Genomic DNA, 14,288 nt, shown 5'->3' with positions numbered 1-14,288 from the left:
TTTATTTTTTTATTTACATATTTACTTTACATTTTTAACACAGAAAACATAAAAAAAGTACAAAGAACTTGTAGATATTGTAACATTAAAAAGAGCATAGACTACTGCTAGATTGCAGCAAAATTTCACCTATAGATACCAAACAATTGTGTAAGTTATCAGTTTTAAGCTATAGAAATATCACAAGCCCCTCTTGATGGCCAGGCGCACAAAAACACCCAACAACAACAACAAAAAAATGCCGCAGGAATGAAGCTCAGTGCCTTTTTGCCCTGCACAATCGTGCAGAAAAATGAGTAATCACATGCAGTATTAAAGAACAACATGCTGTTTTCTTAAAGATGTTTTACACACTAAACACAGAAGCCATTGCATATAAGAGTAGGTTAAAAAACATTTTAAATTAGTTATGAAGCAGCAGTGCTTTGAAGGAAGGCCAGGTTTTTGTGCATCATAAAACATATATCCTGTATTGAGTGTTTATATTCTGGTGAAGGAATTTGAAAACTCCACACATTATGGTGAACCTGATAACAGACAGCTGCACTGTACTGTACTACAAATTATTTGTGGGAATTAGACAGGAATGATTTATTACGATTTTTCATTTGAAGCAAATGGCATTCAGAAGGTGCAGTAACGTTCTTTAAGCCCAAAGCCGCATTTTTGTGTATGGTGGCCTCCGTCTGAAACAGAAAAAAGTTAGGAACTCACGTTACTTATGCATAAAGCACTGGCAGAAATCAAGCTTCAAATTTCCAGGGAGTAAAACATGCACAGCATTGTTCTCATTATCGGAAATTATTCAAGATTTATTCCCTGTATTATTTGAAATATTATCATTTTTATTTGAATATTGACTTAACAGGATTGTCTAGTTCACTAAGGAAATTCTTATTATAGCAGGAAAGTACACCACAAAGCAAGATGATATTAGACCATATTTCGTCTACACAATAGATTATAGTTTACAGCCCATACTTTTTTGTTCTGCATTTTTTGTGTATTTGATAAGATTGTGTATTGATGATTACAAGCATTGCATCATGGTCATGCATTATGGCATTTCATTCCAATATACAGTATACAAGTTAAAGACACTTGATCTAATTTGATTATTGTGCACGATGTTTGCAATAATATGAGAATTTTGATATAATAATAGTCATACAGTGTTTGAACTATGTAGGTGTACTAAGTAAAGTAATAACAAACTATTAAAAGAATAGCAGTAGAGCATGAAATAACATTTATACACAAACAAAGTGATAAGTTAAAGGAAACATGAAAGTAGCTCAAAGGACACTACAACAAATCTTATCCAAAAATTGTATTCAGTTACAAAACGCATTAAACCTCAAAATCCTTCCCAGTCATGTTAAATAAATGTGAGATTCTGTGATTATGAAGAAAATTTGCTTATAATATGGTTTAGAAATGTTTTTTGAATAGGATAAATGCAATCAGTCAGAATACCTGTCATAGGGAACATATAGAGCCAAATAACACCAAAGAATCCAAAACGTTCACATCCGTTCAACAGCATAACAGATATATAATATTAATTTTTCATGTTACGCTCTGGTTCTGTAGTTCTGCTCTGATTAATCTATGAAATATCATATCTGACTAATCTACTAACTGTTGCATGCAGAGTGAGATGCTATTGTAAATATTTATTTATTATGGTGAACATGTCTATTTTGATAAATGGGCCGGGGCACAAGATAAATACGGTGATCTGGAGCGGATAACACTAGAAGAGTACAGTGGAAGAGATGTTATGCTTCATCTGCATTATCATTGACAGCTTTAACTTTTTAAGGTGGCCATTCTGTAAGCAGGAAATAAATACAAATCATTTGGGTATATTAAGGGTTTACTACATGATATTATTGAAAATATAAAAGCTTTGTGTCTAAAATGTGGTTATTTGCCTTCTGTATCATGCATTAAAATCATTTACAGCATGTTTAGCCATGGATTAGCCCTTAAATGTACTTCTTCAAGCCTTGTTGTTGGCAGATGACTCAGCTGGTTATTCATTTGAATTGAATTGAATATTTGTGAAATAAGGGGGAGTGGTGGCTCCAGCGGTTAAGGCGCTGGGTTACCGATCGGAAGGTCGGGGGTTCAAGCCCCGGTATCGCCAAGCTGCCACTCTTGGGCCCTTGAGCAAGGCCCTTAACCCTCTATGCTCCAGGGGACCCTTACGAGAAAAATAAATCAAGGACCGTGACGTCGGAGCAACGTGGGCCGCCTTCCCGTGGGCTCACCACCTGCAGGAGGGACCGTAAGGGACTGGTGCTGAGAGGATTGGGCAGCGGTCGAAGGCGGGACACGGAGAAGTGTCTGGGGAATCTGCTTAGACTGCTGTCCCCGCGACCCGAATTACGGATAAGCGGGAGAAGATGAATGAATTTGTGTAGTACATTATTCATTGACATTATCTCAAAGGAAGTTATGAGAATGCCAAGGACATGCAAAATTGGCATGAAGGCTACTATTTACAATTTGGTCTCCTAAAAAGAATGATATATTTGCTATATCCTTTAGGCTTATGGTTTCTTTTTCCCAACATATTGAGATTTGTGCTCAAAGCTTCAACCATTCAATCAAAAAACAAAAATGTTTTTGTATGCTATAGCATTGCAGTTTCCATATACTGTAACTAAGAAGCCCAAACCTGTTTCAGTATGACAATGCCCCTGTGTACCTGTGCACAAACCAAGCTCTATGAACACACAGTTTTCTAAGACTGGACTGGGAGAACTTCAGTGTCCTTCATAGCGCCTTGAACTCAACTTATTTGAACACCTTTGGAGTAAACTAAAAAACCAACAAGGCCTTCTTGCTGGGCATCAGCTCCCATCCTTGTTAGTACCCACAGCCACATTTTAAAATCTATTGAAAAATCTTTACAGAACAGTGGAAGCTGTTGCAGTAGAAAAAGTGAGTCAGTGCAGTTATATTACTGCCCAAGGTTTTGAAATGCACTGCTCAACATGTTTGGCCATGTAATACTTTTGGCCCTGAAGTTAGTATATTTTCCATGTCTACATAATTATTCTAAAATTTTTGAAATAGTACAAAGAAAAACTTACATAAGTATTTCTACATTATTTATGGTGTATCAGCTAGCTACAGTTTAACTTTAGTGTTTTAAGGTTTTATTTGAATTAAGAATGAAAGTAAGTTAAAGCATTACATAATGGAACAAAATCACAAGTATAATAAGAGAAGCAGTTAACAGTATTGGTAATAAATGTAGCAATCTTAAGTAAGTTGTTTTTTTAGCAACAATGCCAGGAAGAAACTAGCGAAATACTAACGTGTGAAAATAGGAACTAAAAACGTAAATATTTCAAAACAACCATGATCTATAATTCTATGAAGTCTATAACAGAAGTATGGAACCAAACTCAAAGTCTTGGAATAAAACGCAAGATTGAAATGAGCAGACTTGCTTAAATTGTGATTTACAATCTGCCTGTGATTTCATGTTCGAACTGGATGGCTGTTCTGTGAAACGCTACAGCTGATGCAACCCTTGCACAGTCAGAACCCACATATTAAGCAACAGCAAAGAAACATCGCCAAAGGATAAATATGCTAAACTCACATGAGGCTTAGAAACTAATCCACACTTTTGAACAATTCTCCACATTGCATTGCTTTAATATAAACAGCTGTCTGGCTGCACTTCAGCTTCTTAACTAAACTTCAGACGGTTTAAAATGCAGCAGTTCACAATATTACAAGCTTCGTTGGATGCCTATTAGCTCCACACTGACTAAAATGTCCTGCTTATGAAGTTTATATTTCTGAATGCTTTAGGTCTGGTGTATATTACTGATATGCTAAATGAGAATGGACTACCTGAAGACATTCAGCTAAGACAGACCTCTGATTTCCTCAACTTTGAGATATTACATTTTTTTTTTCTCACCAGCTTTACTGTAACTTGGCAATATTATATGGACAAAAGTTTTAGAACACATGACTTTACCAAGTATATTGGGTTCAAGGTTGGAGGCACACACTTGTATAGGATGTTCTTTTTTCTTGAACTAGGAGACCCAAACCTGTTCCACAAACAATGGATCTTGAGTGGCCTATTATAAAATTCTGACTTTAACCCTACTGAACAGTTTTTGAATGATCTGTAATGCTAACTGCACCTCAGGTCGCCTCACCCTACATCAGTACCAACATCTAGTAGAACATCTTCCCAGATGTATAAGTATATAAGTTGTGTTTGGACACAACTTCTTATTCATTTTTAACATTGTACATTTATACTGAAGATACTGATATAATGACAGAAAAAGTATGGAATTATATAGCCAACATAAATGTGTTAAATAACCCAGAATATGCTGTTTTTTTTGTTAGAACAGAGGACCAGAGGACAGTTTTTCACTGATCTGATGTCTATTCCTTGTGTTTCTTGCTCTGAGGATGTCTCTTCTGCTTGTTGTTCTTCTGAAGTTATAATTTCTTTGCTGCAATTCGACCACGAATGCCTGCCTCACACAGTCTCCTCTAAACATTGGATGTTGAAATTTGTCTGGCAGTTAAACGCTAAAAAGCATTTGTGGGCGGCCCTCATGAAAGCCTTTTTCATCATAGCTTTTGATGGTTTTGGAGACTGCATTTCGGGATACATTTAAAGTTCTCGAGATGTTTGGATTGACTGACCTTTATTTTTTAAAGTAATGAACTTTACTTAACTGCATGTTTCTTGCCATAATATGGCTTTGTATAGTAGTTGACAAGTACTAATATAGCTATTGACTCTGTACTTACCCTTTCCTTTGCACAAAACGACTGATGGTCACATTTAAAAGGCATAAAATATCACAAATAATCTCTTAAAAAATCACACCTGTGAATTGAAAACCATTGCAGGTGACTACCTTATGAATCTGGTGAGAGAATGCCATGATTCCATAAGTGCAAGCCTTCAGTATTAATGTACAATGTTCAAAGATTATACAAATACATACCTTTCTTTGAAAATTCATTGCCTTCAGAGCTTCTCCCTTCAACCTTGCATGAGTTAGACAAACACATTAGCTAAAATTGTGCATACATCCTGTCACACCATAACACTGATTAATCATTATTCTCTACTTAAAAGCATATAAATAGTCCAAAAACTGTATTATATTTAAATAAAATTGTATCAATAATTTATCTAATTGTATGAAATTCACATTTGTATGTTTAGATTGCTAGATTGCCAATACTGATTCTTTTTTTTTTTTCTTTCTTTCTTTTTTTCTTTCTTTCTTTCTTTCTTTCTTTCTTTCTTTCTTTCTTTCTTTCTTTCTTTCTTTCTTTCTTTCTTTCTTTCTTTCTTTCTTTCATTAACTTGTGATGTATATTTCGGGTTGTACAGGAGTGTAGCTGTTGCTTGGAAGAAATTTCTTTAGACACCGTTTTTCTTGCAAACCAGGTTTATTCACAGAAGGTTCAGCATCTTGATACGAGCATCCAGGATTTGCTCGGAGGGGTTCAGAGCCAAACGAACCGTTCTCCCGATCTAACGTCCTGCCTCATCTATATATATCTGAGCCGTTGCTATTGACCGCATCTCAAAACATGCAAGATGTAAGTGAGCTCATTTTTCCAGAATGTTTAACATATGGAACATCACCACATATGGACAGTTGCTATTGTCCGCATCTCAAAACATGAAGGATGTAAGTGAGCTCATTTCTCCAGAATGTTTAGCATACGGAACATCCCCACATATAGACACGCAAACATGTCTCGTTGTACAGTCAGCTCGTGGAGGATTTCAGAACTTGCACGTACACCCTTCAACATAAACATTTGGCCCAGACTCTGCTATAAACTCTATGGTCTTTCAACATCACCTTGTAGGGAAAAGATCTGGCCTGCATTCCCACAATACAGAATAAAGTCGAATAAAGGTACTACATATTTTCAGATAGTACATATTTCAGATACTACACTTGAAAATACAATTTACTTCAATTCAAATACTATATAATGCAATTACAATTTCACATATATATATATATATATATATATATATATATATATATATATATATATATATATATATATATATATATATATATATATATATATACACAGTATATATATGAAATTGTAATTGCATTATATAGTATTTGAAATATAAACTTAACTGTATGTATGACATACATTCTATAGCATAAATGTGTATTTTCAAGTTAATGTGTAATACAATATAAGCACTTACCAAACTCATATGATCATTATTCATAACTCTGTTGTGTATAAATAGCATATAAAAACTATAAATGTTGTCTAAACTCTACTCTCGTTTTTGTTCTGGTGAATAATATGATGATTTAAGCATTGACATAATCTTACTCAGCAGGACCAAATGATCATGATTCAAAACTTCTCCAAACTAAATAAAACAATAAAGCAGAGGTCATTTTCTAATGTCCAACATGTTTGGTTGTAATGTATTACCTCTAGTGTTACAGGACTGGACATAGTTTCATATTCCTGGGCTTCAGACTGTTCATTTTCATGTTGATTTGTCTTAAAAAAGAAACAGTATTATTAATGTATCATAGTTTAATGAATGAATAAAAAATATCTGTCACTGATTATATGTATTATGTTTATGTACTAATTATTTATCTTTTTGCCCAAGAACAGAAATTGTTGCTACCCTTACTTGCTGTTTTGGTTTTTTCATGCTTATGTATGTATTTTCAGACCTCTTGCGCAATGGGAATGTTTCACATTCTAAAGAAAAAAAGGATGTTATACAATTTCATATAAAAATCATTATTTGTAATCTTGATATTGTTATCTCTGTACAAGCAATCATGTACAATAAAATGGAAAAATGTAGTAAATTACATACGTTTTTTCTTTTGCCAGATCGCAATCACAGCTATACAAGCTAATGCAAACAGCAATCCCAAAACTACCAGCCATGCCAATGACCTGCTGTGGGAAAAGAAGAGAAATATATTCAGGTTCAAGTCAAGTTTATATCTATATTCAATATTTATTTCAATGTACATTGTCTTAAAGCAGCTTTACAGAATTTAAGAATTAAAGTAAATGATGTGTATTTATCCCTGATGAGCAGCCTTTGGCAAGCGTGACAAGGAAAAACCCCCGTAGATGCTATGAGGAAGAAACCTTGAGAGGAACCAGACTTAAAAGGGGAACTCATCCTCATATTTAAACTATGAAACATTCAATGGAAATAATGAAACACTTTGAGTTCATATACAGTACAGTAAAATCACACCTTAAAATAATTTGGTAATTTAAACCAAGAACATCTTTTATTTTTCCAATAACATACAGTAAATAATAATTCAAATCCTTCAGGGTTTTATAGAAGAAGAATTGTACCTCTCCCAACTGTTTGCAGGAGTCTTCACAGTGATGTGAACAGGCATCTGATTGTCTCCTCCTGAGCACCAGTACCATCCTGTATGGTCCATCGTCAGCTTGCTCATTGTCACACTAAAACCTCCAGCCATACTTCTGAGCTGAACCAGAGCACCGCTCATGTTTCCAATAGTGCTCACACATGTACCACCAAGCTTACACCATTCCTTTTGATTCATCATTTGATGATGGCAGAATATCACCACATGGCCGCCCTCATATCCAGTTACCATCTGATTATCCACATACAGCACAGGAGTAGCTGAGAGGAAAAATCAGATTAATCAGATTGATCAGTTTTTTTTTTTTTTTTTTTTAATTATTTACTTGCCTCAGCCAAAGTTTTATTTCTGGCGCAGGATACCACAGATGCTGTTTTTTCTTGTTTGGTATTGATTTTTTATTCTTCAAGCACCATTACTTAACATTTAAGCAGGAGATTTTATCCTTTTTTTTATTGCTTTATATTTAGTAGGCTACTCTTTGTACCGATTGGGCAGGCAGAGGGACCGAGCTGGGAAATATGTGCTGCAAGTTAGAGCAATAAAGGATGAAAATGGAAATGTGTTGACTAGTGAGGAGAGTGTGGTGAGAAGATGAAGGGAGTATTTTAAACAGCTGATGAACGAGGAAAATGAGAGCGAGAGAAGGTTGGATGGTGTGGAGATGGTGAAGCAAGAAGTTGAAAGGTTTAGTAAAGGATAAGTGAGAGCAGCGATTAAGAGGATGAAGAGTGGAAAGTTGGTAGGGCCCGATGACATACCAGTAGAAGCATGGAGATGTTTAGGAGAGAGTTTTTAACAAGATTGTTTAACTGGATTCTGGAAGGTGAGAGGATGCCTGATGAATGAAGAAGAAATGTTCTGGTACCGGTCCTTAAGCATAAAGGAGATGTGCAGACCTGCAGTAACTACAGGGGAATTAAGTTGATCAGTCACACTATTAAGTTATGGGAAAGAATAGTGGAAGCCAGGCAGAGGGAAGAGGTGACCATCTGTGAGCAACAGTATGGTTTCATGCCGAGGAAGAGCACCACAGATGCAATATTTGCTTTGTTGATGTTGATGGAGAAGTACAGTACAGACCAAAAGTTTGGACACACCTGCTCATTCAAAGAGTTTTCTTTTTTTTCATGACTATGAAAATTGTAGATTCACACTGAAGGCATCAAAACTATGAATTAACACATGTGGAATTATATACATAGCAAAAAAGTGAGCTGAAAATATGTCATATTGTAGGTTCTTCAAAGTAGGCATCAAGAGAATGCCAAGAGTGTGCAAATCAGTAATCTAAGCAAAAGGTGGCTACGTTGAAGAACCTACAATATGACATATTTTCAGTTGTTTCACACTTTTTTGTTATGTATATAATTCCACATGTGTTAATTCATAGTTTTGATGCCTTCAGTGTGACTCTACAATTTTTATAGTCATGAAAATAAAGAAAACTCTTTGAATGAGAAGGTGTGTCCAAACCTTTGGTCTGTACTGTATAGAGAAGGTCAGAAGGAGTTGCATTTTGTGTTTGTGGATTTAGAGAAAGTGTATTACAGGGTGTCGAGAGAGGAGTTGTGGTATTGTATGAGGAAATCAGGTGTGTCAGAGAAGAATGTGAGGGTGGTGCAGGACATGTATGAGGATAACTGTGACAGCAGTGAAGTGTGCAGTAGGAAAGACAGACTGGTTCAAGGTGGAGGTTGGACTGCATCAAGGATCAGCTCTGAGCCCTTTCCTGTTTGCAGTGATGATGAACAGGTTGATAGACAAGGTAAGACAGGAGTCTCCATTCACTATGATGTTTGCGGATGATATTGTGATTTGTGGTGAGAGTAGGGAGCAGGTTGAGAAGAGCCTGGAGAGGTGGAGGTATGCGCTGGAGAGAAGGGGAATAAAGGCAGTAGTAAGACAAAGTACATGTGTGTAAATGAGAGGGGGGGAAGTGGAGTGGTGCGGTTGCATGAAGAAGAGGTGGAAAAGGCGGAGGAGTTCAGGTACCTGGTGGAGAAGTGAAGAAAAGAGTGCAGGCAGGATGGAGTGGGTGGAGAAGAGTGACTGGAGTGATTTGTGATAGAAGAGTATCTGCAAGAGTGAAAAGGGAAAGTTTATAGGACTGTGGTAAAACCTGAGATGTTGTATGGATTAGAGACAGTGGCATTGAGTAAAAGACAGGAGGTGGAGCTGGAGGTAGCAGAGCTGAAGATGTTAAGGTTTTCGTTGGGAGTGACAAGGATGGAAAGGGTTAAAAATTAGTTTACTAAATAATCATTTATTTAATAAACTTTTAGCATTTCTGTCAGCATTACCCATGACCCTCTGCCTTCGTTGCTATGGAGATGGAGCCAGACAAAGTCAGTCATGCTGAGTGACACGAAAAAAGCGAGAAATGTGTGTCCATGAACACGAATCAATAGATTAAACTTTATCACTTAATGCGGTTCCACAATTAGGTGTCCATATAAACTTTCTTTCGGCTTCTCCCCTTAGGGGTCGCCACAGCGGATCATCCGCAAGTTTGATTTGGCACATGTTTTTACGCTGGATGCCCTTCCTAACCCAACCCTCCCCATTTATCTGGGCTTGGGACCGGCACTTAGGCTTGTGCAACCCTAATGGCTGGGGTTGTTTCTCTGACCGGGGATCGAACCCGGGCCGCAGCGGTAAGAGCGCCGCATCCTAACCACTAGACCACCAGGGAACCTACAGTTAGGTGTCCATATACCTTTGGCAAACCTAACTGCTTACCATATCAACCTAGTCAGTTTCCAGGTTACTACAAAACAACAACAACTGGAAACATTAAGCTGCTAGTGAATTAGTTACAGATTTGCCCTTTCCTGTATTAAAATATAGACTCTTCACTTAACCCAAATAACGTACAAACCTAGGATCAGTTCTTGTCCTGTCATCATCACAGGTTTGTTATTATACATTTAAATTTCTCTATTACATTTTTAGCCACCTCAATTGTAAAAATGCCCCAAGTTCATACTTGGGAAACACAAAGCATGCCGCATAGTAATCTTACCTTTTGTAACTTTTAGCTGAAACATTTTGTTTACATCATTTCCAAAGATTTCAACAGAGCACCAGTAATGATCTGTATCAGTAGATGTGACATTCTTCATAGTCACAGTAAGTATATGCTGGGCTTGGTCATCTGAGAGGGTGGTTCTCTGGTTGATTTTCTGAACATCTTTGCAGAAAGTCCATGTATTTCCAACACACAGGTACTTTTTATTATCAATAAATTTTGCACCATATAAACAAGGAATGATGATAGACTTTCCCTCTTTTACAGACACATTATCCACTGTGATGACAGGCTGAGTAACTGCAGGAGAAAGAATGAACAAGAACATTGTATTAAATCTAAAGAGTAGAAATAATAAACTGAATACATATTTTAAAGATTTTTTCTGATGATATTCATGTAAACAGTAGTTTAAGTGATTTCATGCATTGCTTTCCCTGACCCCAAAACTAATACAACAAATAAGCTTTGCTTTAGATATCCAGAGATATTGAAATTGATTACAGTGGTGTTTAGGTATTTGTCTTATTATTTTGCCTCAGTATACCACAACAATGGTTTGGAAAAGAAGCAATCAAAAATACAATTTTTTGCGTTCAATGCATTCAAAAATGTACTTCCATTTAAAAATGTCAGTAATTTTTTTTATAGAACTTCCATTTTACAGGTTTAAAAATAATTAACAAAATAACATAATTAAAAATATGTGGATTAGTTTTGATACTTGGATGAGGTCACTTGATGCATTCAGTCTGGAATCTATCATTTAAACCATCAACTTAGTCGAGGTTAGGTGACTACCTGGCCATTAAAAACATTTTATTTTTTTGAAGTCCTTGGAAGTAATAAATGGCTGTAATATTCCTAAACAGTTAACGCAATATTTTGGTTGAACCAACTGAATTAAATCTATACTGTAGTACCGTCTTGACTGCTGTCTTACAAATCCATTGTGTTGCCAAAATGACAGAAATTGTGTAAAATATTTATGGACTTGACTGTAAATGTTGTTTGGGAATGATGGATCATTTTGACACCTATGATCTTCCTCATGCTCTCAGCATCTGCCTGTTATAACCAATAATCGCTCAAATATTTTACATTAGAAGCCTTATATGTATGTGAAATAATATTTCCTTATATTCTGTTCCACTCAACCTGTAAAAAGGCTTTCATAAATATTTACCCCATTTGAACTTTTCCACATTTCGTAGTACGATGAAATAGACTCAACTGTGATTCTATGCTATGAATCTTCCAAAATAAAAAAATTCCAAAATATTGAAGACTGTGAGTGTATGGGTTGGTGGTAGGTATGAAGAATTACATGACTGCATAATTGTTCATATGTATAATTAATGTATTCATGGATGGTCCAGTTCTGGGAAAATGTGAAAAGGTTTTGGTTAAAAAAACACCACAAAAATTTATCCATTACATGGAGCACCATTCAATTTATTAATTTCAAAAATTCAACAATGAAAGAATATGGCACAACTGTGTGGAGACTGCTATCGACTGTGAATGGGTAAAAAAAGGATGTGAGTGAAAGAAGCATTTGAGAACTTATGTTCCAATTTGTAACTACACAATGAGAAAAGGTTTAAGGGGTTTTAGTAGTTTAGAAAATTACTGTGTAATCATAAATAATGATTAAAACGCCGCTCCGTTACTGAATTGTGGTGCGCACATGAATGAGCTAATGGTTTTAGCGTGCGATAGTCGGTTATGAAAGTAAAAACAAGTGTTCTCCTTTGTAAAATAGATTTTTAACAATAACTGAACCTTTAAAGACAAACCTGATGTGAGCCCAGCGATTGAGTGACTTGTATTTACTTATTTTTTAACCGATTTGTTCGCTTTAATTAAACTTAATTCTGAAAACAGAAATGTGAAAAAAATAAACAACTACATTACCCACAATGCTAGCAGAAAATTCGACCAATCAGCTTCGCCACTGCCGTGAAACACCGCAAATGACGTAATCGAGGCGACTGTATTACTGATTCATTTACTTATATGCATATATCTGTGAATTCTGTGGTCAAGAAAAAGAAACCATTTTGCATCTTTTTTTCCCATTGTATTTACTTAAGGATATTTTGGAAAGATATAGAATTCTATATTAATAAAAAAAATGGAAAGTGGGATAGAAATATGTATTTTTGAAGTGCTGTTTTGTGAACAACAATATATCATACCTTTTTTGTTTTATTAGGAAAATTCCATATTCATAAGAAAAAGTGGGCTCAATGTAGACCAAACTTTACCATTTTATTAATGACTTTATATTGTATGTAAATCTTATGGAAGAAACAAAAACCAAAAAAGCACTGAACAACATGTAATGCTGTAAAAGCTTTGAAATTTATGTAATGTATAATTTTTTTATTTTTTGTTTATTTAAATTTTTTGTCTCTGTAAGTAAGTGTAAATTTGACATGAGTATGTAATACCTCTTGTTATTTTGGCATTTAATTAAAAAATAAATAAAAAAATATTATTTACTTATATGGATATTTCTCTTTAAACCTATTTGTATTCCTCCTTGTATACTTTTAATTCGATTGTGTCATTCGATTGTGTCAATAGTGCAGGGTTTTTTTTCTTTCCCCCTGCGATGTTGTTAATTAAACAGTTTTGTACCTTTGTCTTTTTGTTTTATTTTGATATACTTATTTGCTTTAAGTCAAAGATTGTAAAGATGTGATTCACCTTGTAGCTTGTTGGTTTGGACTAAAATCCTCTATGGGAAAATGAATGGGGAAATTTGAAAAGATTTCAAATATCGGCAAGAGTGACTGTTTCATCCAATATTACAAAACATTTCCCACTATTACTACTTACACTGCAGCATAAGCAATCAACATTAAAAAATGCACTGTTTATATTAACAAAAATAAATAAATATTAAATGGCTATTTGGTGTCACCCAGATGAGGAAATGGTTCCCTCTGATTTCTGGGTTTTCTTAAGGTTTCTTCCTCATATAAAAATATATTTTGTTATTGTAATATCATTTGTTTGTTTCAAGGAGAGCATTATCCTCTAGTTGACCTGATGAAAGAAATAGAGAAGGGTTGTGTCTTTGACAGTATACCACTTGTTGCACCAGAGGAAGCATTAGGAAAGAAGCGAGGAAGTCAAATGGCACTCAGATGCTGACGACCCTTTCTTTCTTGACCTGGTAAAATCATAATGTCACTTCGCGAGCCACATATCAACCTCAACTAAATAATAATTGTTCTTGCCTTTTTATGTTAAATGTCTTTAAAGCATCTACCAAGAGGTAGTTTTAGATTACAGACAATATAATAAATCTTGAATTTAAAGGAATATTTTTTTTAGTGTGATGCTGTTTTTATGAAAATGCATCAAGTTGCACAAAAAAACAAAACAATAAATATTATTCAGCAAAAGATAATGGCGGCTGTGAAACAATGCTAATCTCAATGTCAAATTATGGTGTGCGGCAATTTACTTGTTTAATTTATATCTTTCATTGCAAAGGTTAAGAAAATATAATAACTGATATTGTATTTCAAGACCCGAAGCCTATAGGGGTGCTGGAGGAACCAAGTGTATAAGTAAAAGCGATTTGGCGAATGATCTGAGCACTGACAAGCAGACAGTCCGCTTCTGCAACCTCTAAAACAATGCTGCAGCACTCATGCTTCTGTTTTTTTAAGCAGCTTCTGCACCTGGCGCACCACAAGAGGTCTCGACTTCTTTAATGGACCCTTACGAGGCCTGTTCTGAGTGGAACCCGTCTTGGAAAACCTCTGTATGACCCTGGCCACTGTACTGTAACTCAG

General features: G+C 35.4%; 1 protein-coding gene across 2 annotated transcripts; it reads right to left on the bottom strand.

Annotated features, from left to right (window-relative positions):
• LOC310729835 (polymeric immunoglobulin receptor-like) lies at positions 1 to 10,816 on the bottom strand. Of its 2 annotated transcripts, none has more exons than XM_083548390.1 (7): positions 10,468 to 10,816; positions 7,402 to 7,702; positions 6,899 to 6,984; positions 6,707 to 6,777; positions 6,496 to 6,567; positions 5,010 to 5,052; positions 1 to 686 (listed from the first exon to the last, which is right to left on the bottom strand). In XM_083548390.1, the coding sequence occupies exons 1-7, from the start codon at positions 10,799 to 10,801 to the stop codon at positions 625 to 627; spliced, it is 969 nt and encodes a 322-aa protein (XP_083404516.1). In that variant the 5' UTR covers positions 10,802 to 10,816; the 3' UTR covers positions 1 to 624. The 2 variants fall into 2 exon arrangements, with proteins under 2 accessions (XP_083404516.1, XP_083404517.1); XM_083548391.1 differs by having other exon boundaries at positions 6,734 to 6,777.
• Positions 10,817 to 14,288: the final 3,472 nt, after the last annotated feature.

Source organism: Silurus aristotelis (assembly GCF_946808225.1).
Source record: "Silurus aristotelis genome assembly, chromosome: 1".
In the NCBI taxonomy this organism is placed as follows: domain Eukaryota; kingdom Metazoa; phylum Chordata; class Actinopteri; order Siluriformes; family Siluridae; genus Silurus; species Silurus aristotelis.
This window is presented reverse-complemented; position numbering and strand designations above follow the sequence as displayed.

Bases quoted from the DNA above. Each gene is read 5' to 3' on its own strand.
- LOC310729835 (XM_083548390.1), bottom strand. From the start codon at position 10,801: ATGTTCTTGTTCATTCTTTCTCCTGCAGTTACTCAGCCTGTCATCACA. The intron at 6,778-6,898 runs GTATGTAATTTA...TTTTTTCTTTAG, and splicing joins GATCTGGCAAAAGAAAAAAC to AATGTGAAACATTCCCATTG. The intron at 6,568-6,706 runs GTAAGGGTAGCA...TTCTTTTTTAAG, and splicing joins TGAAAAAACCAAAACAGCAA to ACAAATCAACATGAAAATGA.